The 17,967-nt window shown below is 39.1% G+C and overlaps 1 protein-coding gene across 1 annotated transcript in view; it reads right to left on the reverse strand.

The window, feature by feature from the left end:
- The window catches only part of LOC127850105 (protein dopey-1-like), a 111,260-nt gene that overhangs the window by 71,788 nt on the left and 21,505 nt on the right, over window positions 1-17,967 (reverse strand). Inside the window, exons 8-13 of the mRNA XM_052382879.1 lie at window positions 14,476-15,022; window positions 8,425-8,548; window positions 7,347-7,458; window positions 5,991-6,143; window positions 4,491-4,594; window positions 257-409 (exon numbers count right to left, since the gene is read on the reverse strand). Coding sequence (XP_052238839.1) covers window positions 257-409; window positions 4,491-4,594; window positions 5,991-6,143; window positions 7,347-7,458; window positions 8,425-8,548; window positions 14,476-15,022 — 1,193 coding nt within the window. The remainder of the gene's footprint in view (window positions 1-256; window positions 410-4,490; window positions 4,595-5,990; window positions 6,144-7,346; window positions 7,459-8,424; window positions 8,549-14,475; window positions 15,023-17,967) is intronic.

A 17,967-nucleotide genomic window follows, 5' to 3' on the forward strand; every position in this document is an offset into this window, starting at 1 on the left:
CTGCACAGGCTTATTTGTGATGACCCTTTACACACATGCATTCAGCTCAGTGTTTCCAGAACAAGGCTCAAATTGAGCTTCTTATAAATATCTATCCAGTCTATCCAAGCAGTGTCTATCCAAACAGTGTCTACACACCCAAATGTGATACTCTTCATTCTCATTTCTTAATGAGTATTGTTTTAAGTCTGGCTTATCTGGGTCGACACTGTATGTGCATGCATTAAGCCCAGTTTTAAGACATCCCATGGCTCACCTGGAAGTGTCCGGATGCAGCAACATCTGCAGGATGGGCTCCATGACCCGGGCAAGGTCGCCCTGCTGTATGACGTGGGTCAGCCAGGTGGTGGCCAGCACCCTGAGAGCACTGGTCTCATCAGAGAGGCAGTCAAGTAATACAAACATGGACCTGTAATAGAGAGCACTGGTCTCATCAGAGAGGCAGTCAAGTAATACAAACATGGACCTGTAATAGAGAGCACTGGTCTCATCAGAGAGGCAGTCAAGTAATACAAACATGGACCTGTAATAGAGAGCACTGGTCTCATCAGAGAGGCAGTCAAGTAATACAAACATAGACCTGTAATAGAGAGCACTGGTCTCATCAGAGAGGCAGTCAAGTAATACAAACATGGACCTGTAATAGAGAGCACAGGTCTCATCAGAGAGGCAGTCAAGTAATACAAACATGGACCTGTAATAGAGAACACTGGTCTCATCAGAGAGGCAGTCAAGTCATACAAACATGGACCTGTAATAGAGAGCACTGGTCTCATTAGAGAGGCAGTCAAGTAATACAAACATGGAACTGTAATAGAGAGCACTGGTCTCATCAGAGAGGCAGTCAAGTTATACAAACATAGGCCTGTAATAGAGAGCACTGGTCTCATCAGAGAGGCAGTCCAGTAATACAAACATGGACCTGTAATAGAGAGCACTGGTCTCATCAGAGAGGCAGTCAAGTAATACAAACATAGGCCTGTAATAGAGAGCACTGGTCTCATCAGAGAGGCAGTCCAATAATACAAACATGGACCTGTAATAGAGAGCACTGGTCTCATCAGAGAGGCAGACCAGTAATACAAACATAGGCCTGTAATAAACAGCACTGGTCTCATCAGAGAGGCAGTCAATTAATACAAACATAGGCCTGTAGTAGAGAGCACTGGTCTCATCAGAGAGGCAGTCAAGTAATACAAACATGGACCTGTAATAGAGAGCACTGGTCTCATCAGAGAGGCAGTCCAGTAATACAAACATGGACCTGTAATAGAGAGCACTGGTCTCATTAGAGAGGCAGTCAAGTAATACAAACATGGAACTGTAATAGAGAGCACTGGTCTCATCAGAGAGGCAGTCAAGTAATACAAACATGGACCTGTAATAGAGAGCACTGGTCTCATCAGAGAGGCAGTCAAGTAATACAAACATGGACCTGTAATAGAGAGCACTGGTCTCATCAGAGAGGCAGTCAAGTAATACAAACATGGAACTGTAATAGAGAGCACTGGTCTCATCAGAGAGGCAGTCAAGTAATACAAACATGGACCTGTAATAGAGAGCACTGATCTCATCAGAGAGGCAGTCCAGTAATACAAACATGGACCTGTAACATTAAAATATTAACTTGAAACAAAACATAAGTCTTCAACAAACTAATATTGACTACCACACACACACATGGACCTGCAAACACATACATTGACCTCCAAACACTATCATGGCCCTCAAATCACGAATATGACCTGATAACGCTAATATAGACCTGATAACACAAGTATGGACCTGATAACACTAGTATATACCTGATAACACTAGTATAGACCTGATAACACTAGTATGGACCTGATAACACTTGTATAGACCTGATAACACTAACATGGACCTGATAACACTAGTACAGACCTAATAACCCTAGTACAGACCTGATAACACTAGTATGGACCTGATAACACTAGTATGTACCTGATAACACAAGTATAGATCTGATAACACAAGTATGGACCTGATAACACAAGTACGGACGTGATAACACAAGTACGGACCTGATAACACTAGTATACAGGGTTCGACATTAACTTTTTTTACAGCAAGACCGTCGGACCAGCTTCTCTTAAAAAGTACTAGCCCGAGCCTGATGTCTACTAGACCATAAATGACATAGCAAATAAACACAATTGTGTCATGTAACTGTTTAATCAGGATTTATCAGTAAATAATCAGTGAACACCAGATTTTTTTATGCATAGAGTAAAACAATAAAATAACCCTTTTTTGCTTTTCTTCGTCAAATTCAAGCCATGGGAACTGACTCGATTTTCCATCTAGGATAAAATTGACGTTTTCGTGTTTCTTCATATTTACGTTTCGTGTCAGTTAAGCGTCGGATTCTTTTTTATTTACTGATTTGTCGGACAAAAATACGAACTTGAACAAAGCCATTCTTTAAATGACATTATCTTGTCTGCTACGCAAAAATGTTTACATTGACGATACTGATTTTTGATAGAAGTCGTAAAATCATGCTCTACAGTTTAACGACACTGCAGAAAATCATTAATATTCATGACAACTTGACCAATTGAAACAAGCAATTTCTGCAGGAAGCTCTCCTTTGCGTCTAAAAATAGCGATGAATCATGTGAATGCTGCGCGTTTATTTAAATATACTAGTTTTGTTTTAATGTAAATAACGGATACAAGAGTAATTTTAAACATTAAAAGTAAAGGTTTTCACAGCAGTTATTTATAGTTATATGAATCAGTATAGATTTTTTTTAAATTTATGTACGACCAGTCGGACAAGCTAGCCCGCAGTTTTACAAGCCCGACCACCGATCTTACCAGACAATGTCTGTCGGACGTGCCTAAGTGTCGAACCCTGGTATAGACCTGATAACACATGTATGGACCTAATTAAACTAGAATGGACCTAAATACAGTAATATAGACCTGATAACACTAGTAAGGACCAGATAAACTAGTACAGACCTGATAACACAAGTATAGACCTGATAACACTAGTATGGACCTGATAACACTAGTATAAACATGATAACACAAGTATGGATCTGATAACACAAGTATGGACCTGATAACACAAGTACATGTATGAACCTTATTAAACTAGAATGGACATGAAGACACTAGTATAGACCTGATAACACTAGCAAGGACCTGATAAAACTAGAACAGACCTGATAACACAAGTATGGACCTGATAATATATTTATGGACCCGATAATACTAGTATGGACCTGATAACACTATAAAGACCAGGCCTCATGTTCACAAAACATTTTTGCAATCGAAAATTGATTTTAACTGATATCGATTTTCATTTTTGTCTATCAATTACAATGGAAATCCATTTTCAATGACAAGCAAAATCGATTTTCAATTGCAAAAATTGTTTTGTGAGCACGGGTCCTGATAACACTAGTATGGACTTGATGACACTAGTATGGACCTGATAACACTAGTATGGACTAGATAACACAAGTATGAACATGATAACACTAGAATGGACCTGATAACACTAGAATGAACCTGCTAACACTGGTATGGACCTGATAACACAAGTATGAACATGATAACACAAGTATGGATCTGATAACACAAGTATGGACTTGATAACACAAGTAGGGACCTGATAACACTAGTACAGACCTGAAAACCCTAGTATGGACTTGATAACAATAGTATGGACCTGATAACTTAAGTATGAACATGATAACACAAGAATGGACCTGATAACACTAGAATGGACCTGCTAACACTAGTATGGATGTGATAACACTAGTACGAACATGATAACACAAGTATGAATCTGATAATATTATAATGGGCATTACTAGACAGGGCCTGATAACACTTGTAAGAATCTGATAATAATAGTATTGACTTGAAAACAATAGAATGGGATTGATAACACTCGTACGGGCCTGATAACACTAATATGGACCTGATAATACTAATATGGACCTGATACCACTAGTATAAACCTGATAACACAAGTTTGGACCTTATAACACTAGTATGGACCTGATAACCCATGCATGGACCTGATAACACAAGTATGGACCTGATAACACATGTATGGACCTGATAACACTATTATAGAACTGATAATACTAATATAGACCTGATAACACAAGTATGGACCTTCTGACACTAGTATGGACCTGATAATACACGTATGGATCTGATAACACATGTATGGACCTGAAAACACTAGTATAGACCTGATAACACAAGTATAGACCTGATAACACTCTTATAGACCTGATAACACAAGTATGGACCTGACAACACTAATATGGACCTGATAAAACAAGTATCAACCTAATAACACTAGCACAGACATGATAACCATATAATAGACATGATAACTTGAGTATGGACCTAGAGACAAATTTCTGGATTAAAAACACAAAGATGGAACTGCAAACACAAGCTTTGACATGGAACTACACATATGAGCTGTGTACCTGTGAAAGTTTCTGTGAGGCTTGCCTGGGATCACATCTGTGTTGCTGCTCCTGGTGAGATGCCAGAGAGTGGTGAACCTGCCAAACGCCTCCATCTGCACCACCTACATACAGACACCATCCAGTAAGAAAACAGTATTATTTGAACAAAGGTGTGGGAAAACTTACACAATTAATGTGCGTAAAGTGTGGTCCCAAATTAGCATGTGCAGTCCATAAAGGAAATGTAGGGGCGAAACTTTCTGCTTTCATTGTCTTTTTTTGTATAAAGTAAGTCTTTTATTAGTGAAACCCAGTTTAGGCAGAAAGGGTTGTCCCTGATAAGCCTTGACAGACAGCACGGGCTAATCTGGGCCAACACTTTACGTACATGCATTTGGCCCGGTTTTCACTGACCACTGCTCATTTGTTGAAAATAAAAATAATTCAACAACAGATAAACTTCTTATACTTGATCATCAAGGACTCAGAAACCTACATATATGGGAACCAGGAAAAATGGTTAATTATTATATATGGAACAAGAAACATGGCTCTGCCACAAAACCAGGTTTTGCTTTCACCAATGTATTTACTTGACTAAATTTTGCAGTCCAAATGCTGCCTCTGCATGTAGGCTATGAACAACTAAAATTTCAGTGCAATACCTCCATAAACGCTCAATTTATTGAGTGCAAGCGGTGTAAAGTAGACCATGACCCCATGGGCCCCAAATTCAAACCCACTCAATTTCTGCATGAACACTACTTACACAATATATGTCAGCACCATACTTGTTCCTCTATCCTAACCCAAGATATGGAGTGAAAACCATTTTTCTGTTTTTATAAAAGGTAACCTTGACTTTAACCCCAGACTTGTTAAAAACACAATCCAAAGCTAAGTCTCCATTCAAGCCTGCAATATTCAAAATGTCATCAACATTTTTCAATCAAACCATATTTATGAATTAGAGGCTGTCAACCGTCCAACAACCTGCCTGTACACAACCACACCTCAAACTTATTACCTTGATTTCCAACATAATTGAAAACCTTTATAATGACCACCAATAGCTTAAGATTTGATAGGCACACGTAACAGTCCTGTATGGTGTATCATATAAAAAAAACTTGGTTTGGAATGTTGTATAATTAAAATTACCCCTCCCCCTTTCCCGAGTCACCTTTATGTTGCAACTGACAGACAGTGATAGACCTTGTTATAGCTGCAGCAGGATTTAGAGTACATTATATCAACATAAACCTCATCATGCTGGTTCCCATCCGCAACTCAGTTCACCTAGCCACAAACCTCATCATGATGTGACAGCTGGTTACCTATCATGTCCTCACACATCAATGTGCTGGGAGCCAAACAAATCTCATCATGGTGTGTCAGCTGGTTCCCTATCATATCCTCACACACCCATGTGCTGGAAGCCATACAAACCTCATCATGGTGTGACAGCTGGATCCCTACTACATCCTCACACACCCATGTGCTGGGAGCCATACAAACCTCATCATGGTGTGACAGCTGGTTCCCAATCACATCCTCACACACCCATGTGCTGGGAGCCACCTGGTGCAGGATGTATAGAAGTTTCACTGCAGTCTGGTGGCAGTCAGGTGTACCATCACCTAGGTAACCCCAGAGCACCTCTGCTGAGGTCTGCAATGGTAAAATAGTTATGGTTCTTTCATTATAATCCAGAATTTGCTAGATTGTGGAAAACACTAAAAACACTACACACAAAGTTGTTACATATCAAATGTAATTATCTCATTAAAACTATGATTGTTTGTATCTTGAGAATGGATGGGTTTTTCCAAAATATGCCAGGATCCGGATAACAAAATGGAGGCATAACATTTGTATATAATGTCAGCAAGGAAATTTCAAAAACGTGAGAAAATGAAAGTAGTTTCAGAGATAAATCAAGAAATGTGTCCCAAGCACAACAATGTCCCTGCTCATCAGGACTGGAAATGTAATTTTTTATAAGGAAAGCTCATGTGGACAGCGGAAAAAAAGAAATGCCCCTTCACCATTTGAAATGCAGGCACATACTAGAACTGATTCTCAGTAGTGATGAATAGCCCCCATAAATTGTTGTCATATGCAGCAATTTGTAACAATGAACAAGAGCACCGCATAACGGTTGCCAACGCTCGGCTGCGAAAGCTTGTCAGAATTTTTTTATTTTATTTTTTTAGAGGTCACAGTGACCATGACCTTTGACCTAGTGATCCAAAATTGGGTGTGGCATGTAGAACTCATCAAGGTGCATCTACATATAAAGTTTCAAAGTTGTAGGTTGAAGCACTTTGATTTAAGAGCCAATGTTAAGGTTTAAGCACGACGCCTACTGCGGACGGCTGACAACGAGCTGGCTATGACAATACCTCGGGTTTTCTCCGACAACAGCCAGGCTAAAAATTGTACACTTGGGAGCGGCTAGTTTTGACCCCAGGGGCCCTTTGTGAAGTAAGTTTTTAGAGAACCACAATAAAATTTTACATACCACAAATTTAAATTAAACGTCTCAAGCTTTTAAAGAAAAATATTTTAAAGTTATTTTTCTGTACATGCTGAAATTTATAATTTCAGTCCCTAGTTGTTGACAGTTGTGACCCCAGTCATTATTTGATGAAATTACAAAGAGAGCCAATGTATAATTTTGCATATTATGTTGAAAGAAGTGTGTTTTGTGCCTACCTGGAAGAAGTGTGTTTTGTACCTACCTGGAAGAAGTGTGTTTTGTACCTACCTGGAAGAAGTGTGTTTTGTACCTACCTGGAAGAAGTGTGTTTTGTACCTACCTGGAAGAAGTGTGTTTTGTAGCTTCCTGGAAGAAGTGTGTTTTATACATACCTGGAAGAAGTGTGTTTTCTCAATGAGGAAGGTGAGATGCTGGAAGTGCAACGTGGGCAGGATCTGTACAGACATCACATCCTCCCTGGTCAGGTCAGAGCTAGAGGGCGGCCTGATGCATACAAAGCACACAATGACATTGTTTATGAAAACAGCAAACAGTTCACAACATTGAGAAGCATTGGGAAAACTGGGCTTAAGCCATGTGCGTAAAATGTTGTCCCACATTAGCCTACACAATTTGCACAGGCTTATCAGACACAAAACTTCTAGTCTTTCTGCATGTTTTCTTAAAATCCAGTTTAGGGAGAAAGTGCTGTGTCTGATCAGACTGTTGCAGACGTCACAGGCTAATCTAAGACAACATTTTGCGCACATGCATTAACCCTTACAGTGCGGGAACCGAGTTGTGAAGGCCTTTGCAAACAGTTTGGATCCAGATGAGACGCCACAGAACGTGGCGTCTCATCTGGATCCAAACTGTTTGCTATTCTGATAGTATTCTTTGAAAAAAAATCGAAGAAAATGCTAATTTTAGAAATTCAGCAGACGACATTTTAGCAGACGACAAATTACCCAGCATGCAAAGGGTTAAGCCCAGTTTTCCCACAATGTTGCTTAATCTGCAAAATCATATTATCACAAAATGGTCAATTGAAATTCTCAGACTGTTTGTCAATGATGCATACATACTGGTTTATTTAAAATCCGTTATACTTGACTGGGGTTTGCTCTTAAGATGTTGCCAGCTGAATCATAGTACCTTGGTACCCCATAATACATTGAATGGTGGCCATATGCCGGCACCTGATCATTTGTGTGTCTTTCATCTGTAGGGGAGTTGTAATATCAGCCTTTTTGGAGGAAAACAAAGCTTTATGCATGTGCATAAAGTGTCTTTCCAGATTAGCATTTGCTGTCCACACAGGCTTATTAGGGAAGTCACTTTCCAATTTTATGGAATTTTTCGTTTACAGGTAGTTTCGGAAAGTTTTTTGTCTGATAAGTCTGTGCAGACTGCAATAAGCCCAGTTTTCCCATTACAAGGCTTGGTATATGAACATGCTGACAAGCATACCTTTGCAGGGACTGGTTGAGAATGATGAGATCTAGCAGTGCGGAGATGGCTGCACTCTGTACAGGAAAGCTGTCCACATAGCATGCACACACCACCAGGTCCTGCACCCAGCTGGGCATACAGGCTGAAATGTACATGGCAAGTCAAGGGCTTGTGATAGATGAGTCTCTACATGGCAGGCACACATAACCAGGTCTTGTACCCAGCTGGGCATACAGGCTGAAATACATGGCAAGTCAAGGGCTTGTGATAGATATGAGTCTCTACATGGCAGGCACACATAACCAGGTCTGGTACCCAGCTGGGCATACAAGCTGAAATATACATGGCAAGTCAAGGGCTTGTGATAGATATGAGTCTCTACATGGCAGGCACACATAACCAGGTCTTGTACCCAGCTGGGCATACAAGCTGAAATATACATGGCAAGTCAAGGGCTTGTAATAGATATGAGTCTCTACATGGCAGGCACACATAACCAGGTCTTGTACCCAGCTGGGCATACAGGCTGAAATATACATGGCAAGTCAAGGGCTTGTGATAGATATGAGTCTCTACATGGCAGGTACACATAACCAGGTCTTGTACCCAGCTGGGCATACAGGCTGAAATATACATGGCAAGTCAAGGGCTTGTGATAGATATGAGTCTCTACATGGCAGGCACACATAACCAGGTCTTGTACCCAGCTGGGCATACAGGCTGAAATACATAGCAAGTCAAGGGCTTGTGATAGATATGAGTCTCTACATGGCAGGCACACATAACCAGGTCCTGCACCCAGCTGGGCATACAGGCTGAAATACATGGCAAGTCAAGGGCTTGTGATAGATATGAGTCTCTACATGGCAGGCACACATAACCAGGTCCTGCACCCAGTTGGGCATACAGGCTGAAATACAGGGCAAGTCAAGGGCTTGTGATAGATATGAGTCTCTACATGGTAGGCAAACATAACCAGGTCTTGTAACCAGCTGGGCATACAGGCTGAAATATACATGGCAAGTCAAGGGCTTGTGATAGATATGAGTCTCTACATGGCAGGCACACATAACCAGGTCTTGTACCCAGCTGGGCATACAGGCTGAAATACATAGCAAGTCAAGGGCTTGTGATAGATATGAGTCTCTACATGGCAGCCACACATAACCAGGTCCTGCACCCAGCTGGGCATACAGGCTGAAATACATGGCAAGTCAAGGGCTTGTGATAGATATGAGTCTCTACATGGCAGGCACACATAACCAGGTCCTGCACCCAGTTGGGCATACAGGCTGAAATACATGGCAAGTCAAGGGCTTGTGATAGATATGAGTCTCTACATGGTAGGCAAACATAACCAGGTCTTGTAACCAGCTGGGCATACAGGCTGAAATATACATGGCAAGTCAAGGGCTTGTGATAGATATGAGTCTCTACATGGTAGGCACACAATACCAGGTCTTGTACCCAGCTGGGCATACAGGCTGAAATACATGGCAAGTCAAGGGCTTGTGATAGATATGAGTCTCTACATGGCAGGTACACATAACCAGGTCTTGTACCCAGCTGGGCATACAGGCTGAAATACATGGCAAGTCAAGGGCTTGTGATAGATATGAGTCTCTACATGGCAGGTACACATAACCAGGTTTTATTTACACTTGAATGTATTATGAATATTGCTGGGCCAAGTGTGAGGTTGAGCGCTCTATAACCAGGTTTAAACCCCCAATGCTTTGCATTGACCGTTCCAAGGCGGTGACCCCAGCTTTATTCATATTTTGTGTTTATGTTTGTTTGTATTGTGCTGTATTGTGCTGTTTTGTACTGTTTGGGCAATCGGTCACTTGCCTTAAATAAAGGACCAACTAATTGTTTTAAATGAAAGTTCAATACTGCTCCAGCAGCTGGAGTTTCACTTCTTTATATTGTACCCAGCTGGGCATACAGGCTGAAATATACATGGCAAGTCAAGGGCTTGTGATAGATATGAGTCTCTACATGGCAGGTACACATAACCAGGTCTTGTACCCAGCTGGGCATACAGGCTGAAATATACATGGCACGTCAAGGGCTTGTGATAGATATGAGTCTCTACATGGCAGGCACACATAACCAGGTCTGGTACCCAGCTGGGCATACAGGCTGAAATATACATGGCACGTCAAGGGCTTGTGATAGATATGAGTCTCTACATGGCAGGCACACATAACCAGGTCTGGTACCCAGCTGGGCATACAGGCTGAAATATACATGGCACGTCAAGGGCTTGTGATAGATATGAGTCTCTACATGGCAGGCACACATAACCAGGTCTGGTACCCAGCTGGGCATACAGGCTGAAATATACATGGCAAGTCAAGGGCTTGTGATAGATATGAGCCTTGCTCTGGGAAAAAGGGGCTTAATACATGTATGTAAATTGTTGTTCAGTCTGCAGAAGCTAATCAGGGAAACACTTTCCGCTTTTATGGCATTTTTTGTTAAAAGGATGTCTCTTCTTAGGAAAAATCCAATTGAGGCGGATATTGTTGTCCCTGATAAGCCTGTGTGGACTGCACAGGCTTATCAGGGAAGACACTTTATGCACATGCACAAGTTTTCCCAGAATAAGGCTGATATGAATGCTGATACAAATTAAATAGCTGTTATTGGCTATTATAATATGTTGTGTTCTCTTATTGCAAACAAACACACAATGTTACATGATACAAAATACAATACAAGATAGTTCAAGATCTTCACTTTCAGGAAAAGAATTCAAACCAAAAGTCTCAATGAATTAATCATATAACATTCAGTTGAACCACATTAAGCTGAATCTTGAATGAATCAGATCCTTTCACTTTATACTGTAAAATCATGATTTTTCTTGCAGCATTATTTTTTGTTGATTTTGTTGGTTGGCACATCCACGTATTTAACACAAAAACATCGGAAAATGATCCACTCAAATTCCTTTTTATTTGTTTCCCAAATCAGAAAAACAAACACTAAATAGCCATTAAAAAACAAACACAAAATAGCCATTAAAAAACAAAAAGAAAATAACCATTAAACAAGAGTGCCTGAAAGGCCCGAAGTAGCTCACCTGAGATAAAAAGAAATGACCTGTTCTTTGCAGCCCAAGATATCAATGGACCAAATGTTCTAACCAAGTTTCATGAAGAATGAACAACAAATGGCCCCCCTGGTGATCATGTTCTTTTAACAGACCTGAACCATTTTTGAACTCCTCCAAGATATGTCAAAATTTCATGCTCCAAGATGTGTCAAAATTTCATGAAGATTGGGCAAAAAATGTGTCTTTAAGACTGTTCACATGTTTTCACTATATACTTTAGTGTTTCACCCGTCATGCTGGCTATCAAATTAAAATGAAGTCAATAATTTTAATTATTATTTATTTATCACATACTGTGACGAGGAAAGCGACTGGGGCTCGTCTGAGCCTAGCTTGAGGCACAAGAAAAATCAACAACAATGTGACTTAACTATTTTTATTCTCTCTAAACATTCATCATTTATACTTAAGCAATAATGCAAACAATACAAACGATTCATATAGAAATACAGTTCATAATCTTTCAAAAGTTAATCATAGTTAAACCAAGGTTTTCTAAAAACAATTATACACTTTCATGTCTAAACTTGGTCAACAATTTGTGTTCAGTATGAGGCAAATGCCTGTATAAAGCACTAGGATAAACAAACACCCGTGATCACTATAATTGAATTCACTCACAAACTTCACTTTCACTAAACAAATACTTAAGAACTCACTTTCCTTGTATTATTCACTTAAGTCTAATGCAAGACACTTAAAGAAAACAAACAGTTTAAATCCATTTCTTCGGCTTTGATGAATCACTTATAACTTGCATTAATCACAGCACACCAAGTCACTTTAATTTAAAGACTAGCTAAGATTTGTCATTTAATAAATTCACATTGTTCACTCATCACTTATTAAAAACACTAACTTGTTGTTGCATAAATTCACTAAGTCCTGTTCTTTATTAAATCACTAACTCAATATTTTCACTTAGAAAAAAAAAACTTAGTCACTTTGCCTTAGTTATCACTTAGTTAATAATCACACTTAGTTAAAAGAACTAAACTAACTCCACTAACTTAACATTCCCAGTTAGTGAAACACAGTAAATCACTAATTCAATATTTTCATTTAGAGAAAAATAAGACTAAGTCACTTTTACTTAGTGAAATTTCAACTAAGAACATTTAACTCACCTCCATGATAAAACTAACAGTTGCTACACTTAACAGGTCTGGCAGGTTAGCAATCACTAACCTCAATATTTCAATTAGTGGACTAACTCTTTCAACTTATAGCCAGGGGGTCTAACATTAGTCTTTCACTTGTATACCCAGATGTTTCTGGTGATGAGTTCTTATGGGAAAGGCCAACAATGTGCCAGTCCCCTGATTCTGAGGTGTAGCTGGCATATATTGCTAGTAACCTAAGTAAACATCCAATCAAATGAGAGCACTGCTATTCTTAGTATCTAGGTAAAGATAAGCACTGGTCAAAAGAGATGCAGCACAGACCACTGATGTAAACAATCTGCATCCACACTTACAGAGAGTTTAAAGCATTGTTTCCATTTCTTAAGAATTATCATACAATGAAAATATACCTGATCTATCATTAATGAATTTATAAGTTATTAACTATCACTAATGAATTAAAAAGTTATTAAAAATTGTAATTTAAAGAATCATTATTGTAAGAATAAAAACAAAGTTAACAATTACAAGGCAGGCGCTACAATGCATATAAAGAAAACTGCCCCACCCCCTTATGGCCATGTTTTTCACTGAGCACAACCATTTTCATACTCGTCCGGGACATCCACAAGACAAAAGGCAATCACAAAAGCTCACCATGACCACATTGTGCTCAGGTGAGCTAAAAACAAAAACGAAATAGCCATTTAACAAGATGCGTTTGTGAAACACAATGTCTCCCTATATGACATTTGACCTTGAAGGATGACCTTGACCCTTCACCACTCAAAATGTGCAGCTCCATGAGATACACATGCATTTCAAATATAAAATTGCTAGCTTCAATATTGCAGAAGTGACATTAAATGAGCAATTTTGACCCATATATTTGACCTTGAAGGATGACCTTGACCTTTCACCACTCAAAATGTGCAGCTCCATGAGATACACATGCATTTCAAATATAAAATTGCTAGCTTCAATATTGCAGAAGTGACATTACATGAGCAATTTTGACTCATATATTTGACCTTGAAGGATGACCTTGACCTTTCACCACTCAAAATGTGCAGCTCCATGAGATACACATGCATGCCAAATATCAAGTTGCTATCTTCAATATTGAAAAAGTATTCATAAAATAAGCGATTTGGGCCACATATATTTGACCTCTGACCTTGAAGAATGACCTTGACCTTTCACCACCCAAATTGTGCAGCTCCATGAGATACACATGCATGCCAAATATAAAGTTGCTATCTTCAATATTGCAAAAGTACTCATAAAATGAGCAATTTTGGCCACATATATTTGACCTCTGACCTTGAAGGATGACCTTGACCTTTCACCACTCAAAATGTGCAGCTCCATGAGATACACATGCATGCCAAATATCAAGTTGCTATCTTGAATATTGAAATACTGCAAAAGTGTACATTAAATTAGCGATTTTGACCCATATATTTGACCTTTGACCTTGAAGGATGACCTTGACCTTTCACCACTCAAAATGTGCAGCTCCATGAGATACATATGCATGCCAAATATCAAGTTGCTATCTTCAATATTGCAAAAGTTATTGCAAATGTTAAAGTTGGCGCAAACAGACCAACAGACGAACCAACAGACAGGGCAAAAACAATATGTCCCCCACTACTATAGTGGGGGACATAAAAACAAACACGAAATGGCCATTAAAAAACAAAAACGAAATAGCCATTAAAAAACAAACACAAAATTTCATGCTTACCGATATAAATGAATTCACAGTTTATAAATGTTAATCAGAGTTGAGTTTAAAAATAGAATGTTTCCACTTACTGGGTTCAGAGTTTGGAGGCAGAGCCTGGCTGTACATGGGGAAGCTGGCAAACTCTACCAAGAGCTGACAGGCTGTGGAGAATGCCTGTACCCGGTCCTGCTCACACCCTGTCAACGCTATCAGACCACAGGTGGAGAGATCAGGGGTCAGGGTTAGGTCAGGGTCATCAACCAGTCTGGCAAAGTAGCACTGAACATGGCACCTCTCCTGAAGCAGTTTCACGTTCACCAGCGTGTGGAAGAATTCCTGGAAGCAGTCTATACACTGTTGCATGAGGTTCACAGACCTGAAGTGCTTAGAGAGTGTCCGGGTCACTGCTGTCTTATTCCTTGCTTCATGTTCAAGGCTTTGAGAATCTTCACTTTCTGTGGAGTCTATTTCACCTGCTTTCAAGCTTTCTTTCATGAGTGTAGACTGTGCTACATTTGGGCCAGAGGAGTCAGGTGGTCTGGGTTCCTCTTTCTTTAACTTCTCATTCAGCTTCAAGGCTTCTTCAACTGACATAGGCTCTGTGACAGGGCACTTAGAGTCTGGAGAACCTCTTAACTACAAACAAACAAAAGGCCTTTACCATTACAAGTTAGAAATATGTTTTATTACTTTGATTTTCAATAAATTGTAGTAAAAGTGACATATACTGTAATAATAATAATAATACCACATTTATATAGGGTCCTTTTAATACAGTATTATGTGTTCAAAGGCGCTTTACAAACAAGGGCTGTTTGTAAAACATGCATGCCCCCCATATGGGCTGTTCGTTGTAGTGGCAACCATTGTGTGAATACGTTTTTTGTCACTGTGACCTTGACCTTTCAATAGGGGTCATCTGTGAGTCACAATCAATGTACATATGAAGTGTCATGATCCTAGGCAAAAGCGTTCTTGAGGTTATCAACCGAAAATCATTTTACTATTTCGGGTCACCGTGACCTTGACCTTTGACCTTGTGACCTCTAAATCACTAGTTGTCATCTGCGAGTCATGATCAATCTACCCATGAAGTTTCATGATCCTAGGCGTATGCATTTTTGAGTTATCAACCGAAAATCATTTTACTATTTCGGGTCACCGTGACCTTGACCTTTGACCTATCGACCTCAAAACCAATAGGGGTCATCTGCGAGTCATGATCAATCTACCCATACAGTTTCATGATCCTAGGCTTATGCGTTCTTGAGTTATCATTCAAAAACCATTTTACTATTTCGGGTCACAGTGACCTTGACCTTTGACCTAGTGACCTCAAAATCAATAGGGTTCATCTGCGAGTCATGATCAATGTACCTATGAAGTTTCATGATCCTAGCCCCAAGCGTTCTTGAGTCATCATCCGAAAACCACCTGGTGGACAGACCGACCGACCTACCGACCGACCGACATGAGCAAAGCAATATACCCCCTCTTCTTCGAAGGGGGGCATAAAAATGTACATGTATAACAAATAACATTATATGCATAACAAATTAAACTACCAAAAAAAAAGAAATTAAATATTATATTAAATATTATTATATTAAATATTATACACATTGGAAAATTATTACAACAAAAATTCAGTGTTATTAGCGGGTCACGAAATTGACAAATTCCCACTATAAGCAATATTTTACATAAAAAGTATACAATGAGGCCACTATGATTAAAATCTGACATCGTGGCGCATGGAGAGTATATCCAGTTGAAAGATAATATACTGATGGCGGGTGGTTGTTTTGATTGGCATCCAGATGTGGATACCATGATGGAACTTCATGATAAAACCCGTCGAGGTATGAATTTGTACGTAATGCATGAACGAGTCAATGCCTTGGAGCGGTGTCAATGTTGAATCAATACCGAGCATTGCAATTAAGAGATTATTGGACATGAAAGACTAAAAGGCTAGATAGCCAGAACGTTGTGTACCTTCTAATAATAGAAGTAACTCAGCTACGTTATTGACGAACAGATACATGTCTTAGAGCCATGCCAGATGCCAGATGGACAGTACAGATGGTATCTTCTAAATAGAGACGTAGCTTGACCCCAAGATAGTTCAGTTGTGTTAGGAAGTTAGATGAGCTTCTTATGTTATATAATTTTAATCATTTTGTAGAATCTTAAGAATAAGTATAAGACTTTGAAATATCATTTGTTATAACTTTGGATAGAAAATTAATAGAAATTATATTAAAGAAAATCAACCTTTTGATTGACTTAGTTGTGTATTATACTACATATAGAGTTAAGGTGTAGAACTACTTTACAATACTAATAAAGGTGTTATGTTTGTTTAACATAAAAGTATAATGTTAACACATTCCTTTGTTGTACTCATAACTGTAGACATAATATGATAAAAACAACACCATATTTAAAACAAGAGCTGTCACCATAGGATGACTTATGCCCCCTATAAACGCTTGATAGAAGTTATGAGCTTTTTTCGAAACCTAAACGCAGATTTTGAAACCTAAACGCGGACCCTAAGTTCAAGGTCAAGGTCACAGGGGTCAAAATTTGTGTGCGTATGGAAAGGCCTTGTCCATATACACATGCATATCAAATATGAAGGTTATATCTCAAGGGACATAGAAGTTATGAGCATTTTTCAAAAGCTAAACACAGATTTCGAAACCTAAACGTGGACCCTAACTTCAAGGTCAAGGTCAAAGGGGTCAAAATTTTTGTGCGTATGGAAAGGCCTTGTCCATATACACATGCATACCAAATATGAAGGTTATATCTCAATGGACATAGAAGTTATGAGCATTTTTCGAAACCTAAACGCAGTTTCGAAACCTAAACGCAGACCGTAAGTTCAAGGTCAAGGTCACAGGGGTAAAAAATTTTGTGCGTATGGAAAGGCCTTGTTCATATACACATGCATACCAAATATGAAGGTTATATCTCAAGGGACATAGAAGTTATGAGCATTGTTTGAAACCTAAACGCAGTTTTGAAACCTAAACGCGGACCCTAAGTTCAAGGTCAAGGTCACAGGGGTAAACATTTTTGTGCTTATGAAAAGGCCTTGTCCATATACACATGCATACCAAATATGAAGGTTATATCTCAAGGGACATAGAAGTTATGAGAAGTTATGAGCATTTTTCGAAACCTAAACGCAAAGTGTGAAGGAAAGACGGACAGACAGTCCAATCACTATATGCCCCATTTTTTTGAAAGGGGGCATTAAAATGTAGATCAATCCCTTAACATTTATACAATGATAGTACATACACAGCTTATATTCAAACATCAATTATCACACTAGTTCACCAGCTACAGAGTATAAACAAAGGCTACACTGAAACACTTAAAAATACAGACAGACACAGACATTGCATAAATACTACAGACAGACATTGCATAAATACTACAGACAGACATTGCATAAATACTACAGACAGACATTGCATAAATGCTACAGACAGACATTGCATAAAAACTACAGACAGACATTGCATAAATACTACAGACAGACATTGCATAAATACTACAGACAC

Source organism: Dreissena polymorpha, chromosome 11, assembly GCF_020536995.1.
Source record: "Dreissena polymorpha isolate Duluth1 chromosome 11, UMN_Dpol_1.0, whole genome shotgun sequence".
Taxonomy (NCBI): Eukaryota; Metazoa; Mollusca; class Bivalvia; order Myida; family Dreissenidae; genus Dreissena; species Dreissena polymorpha.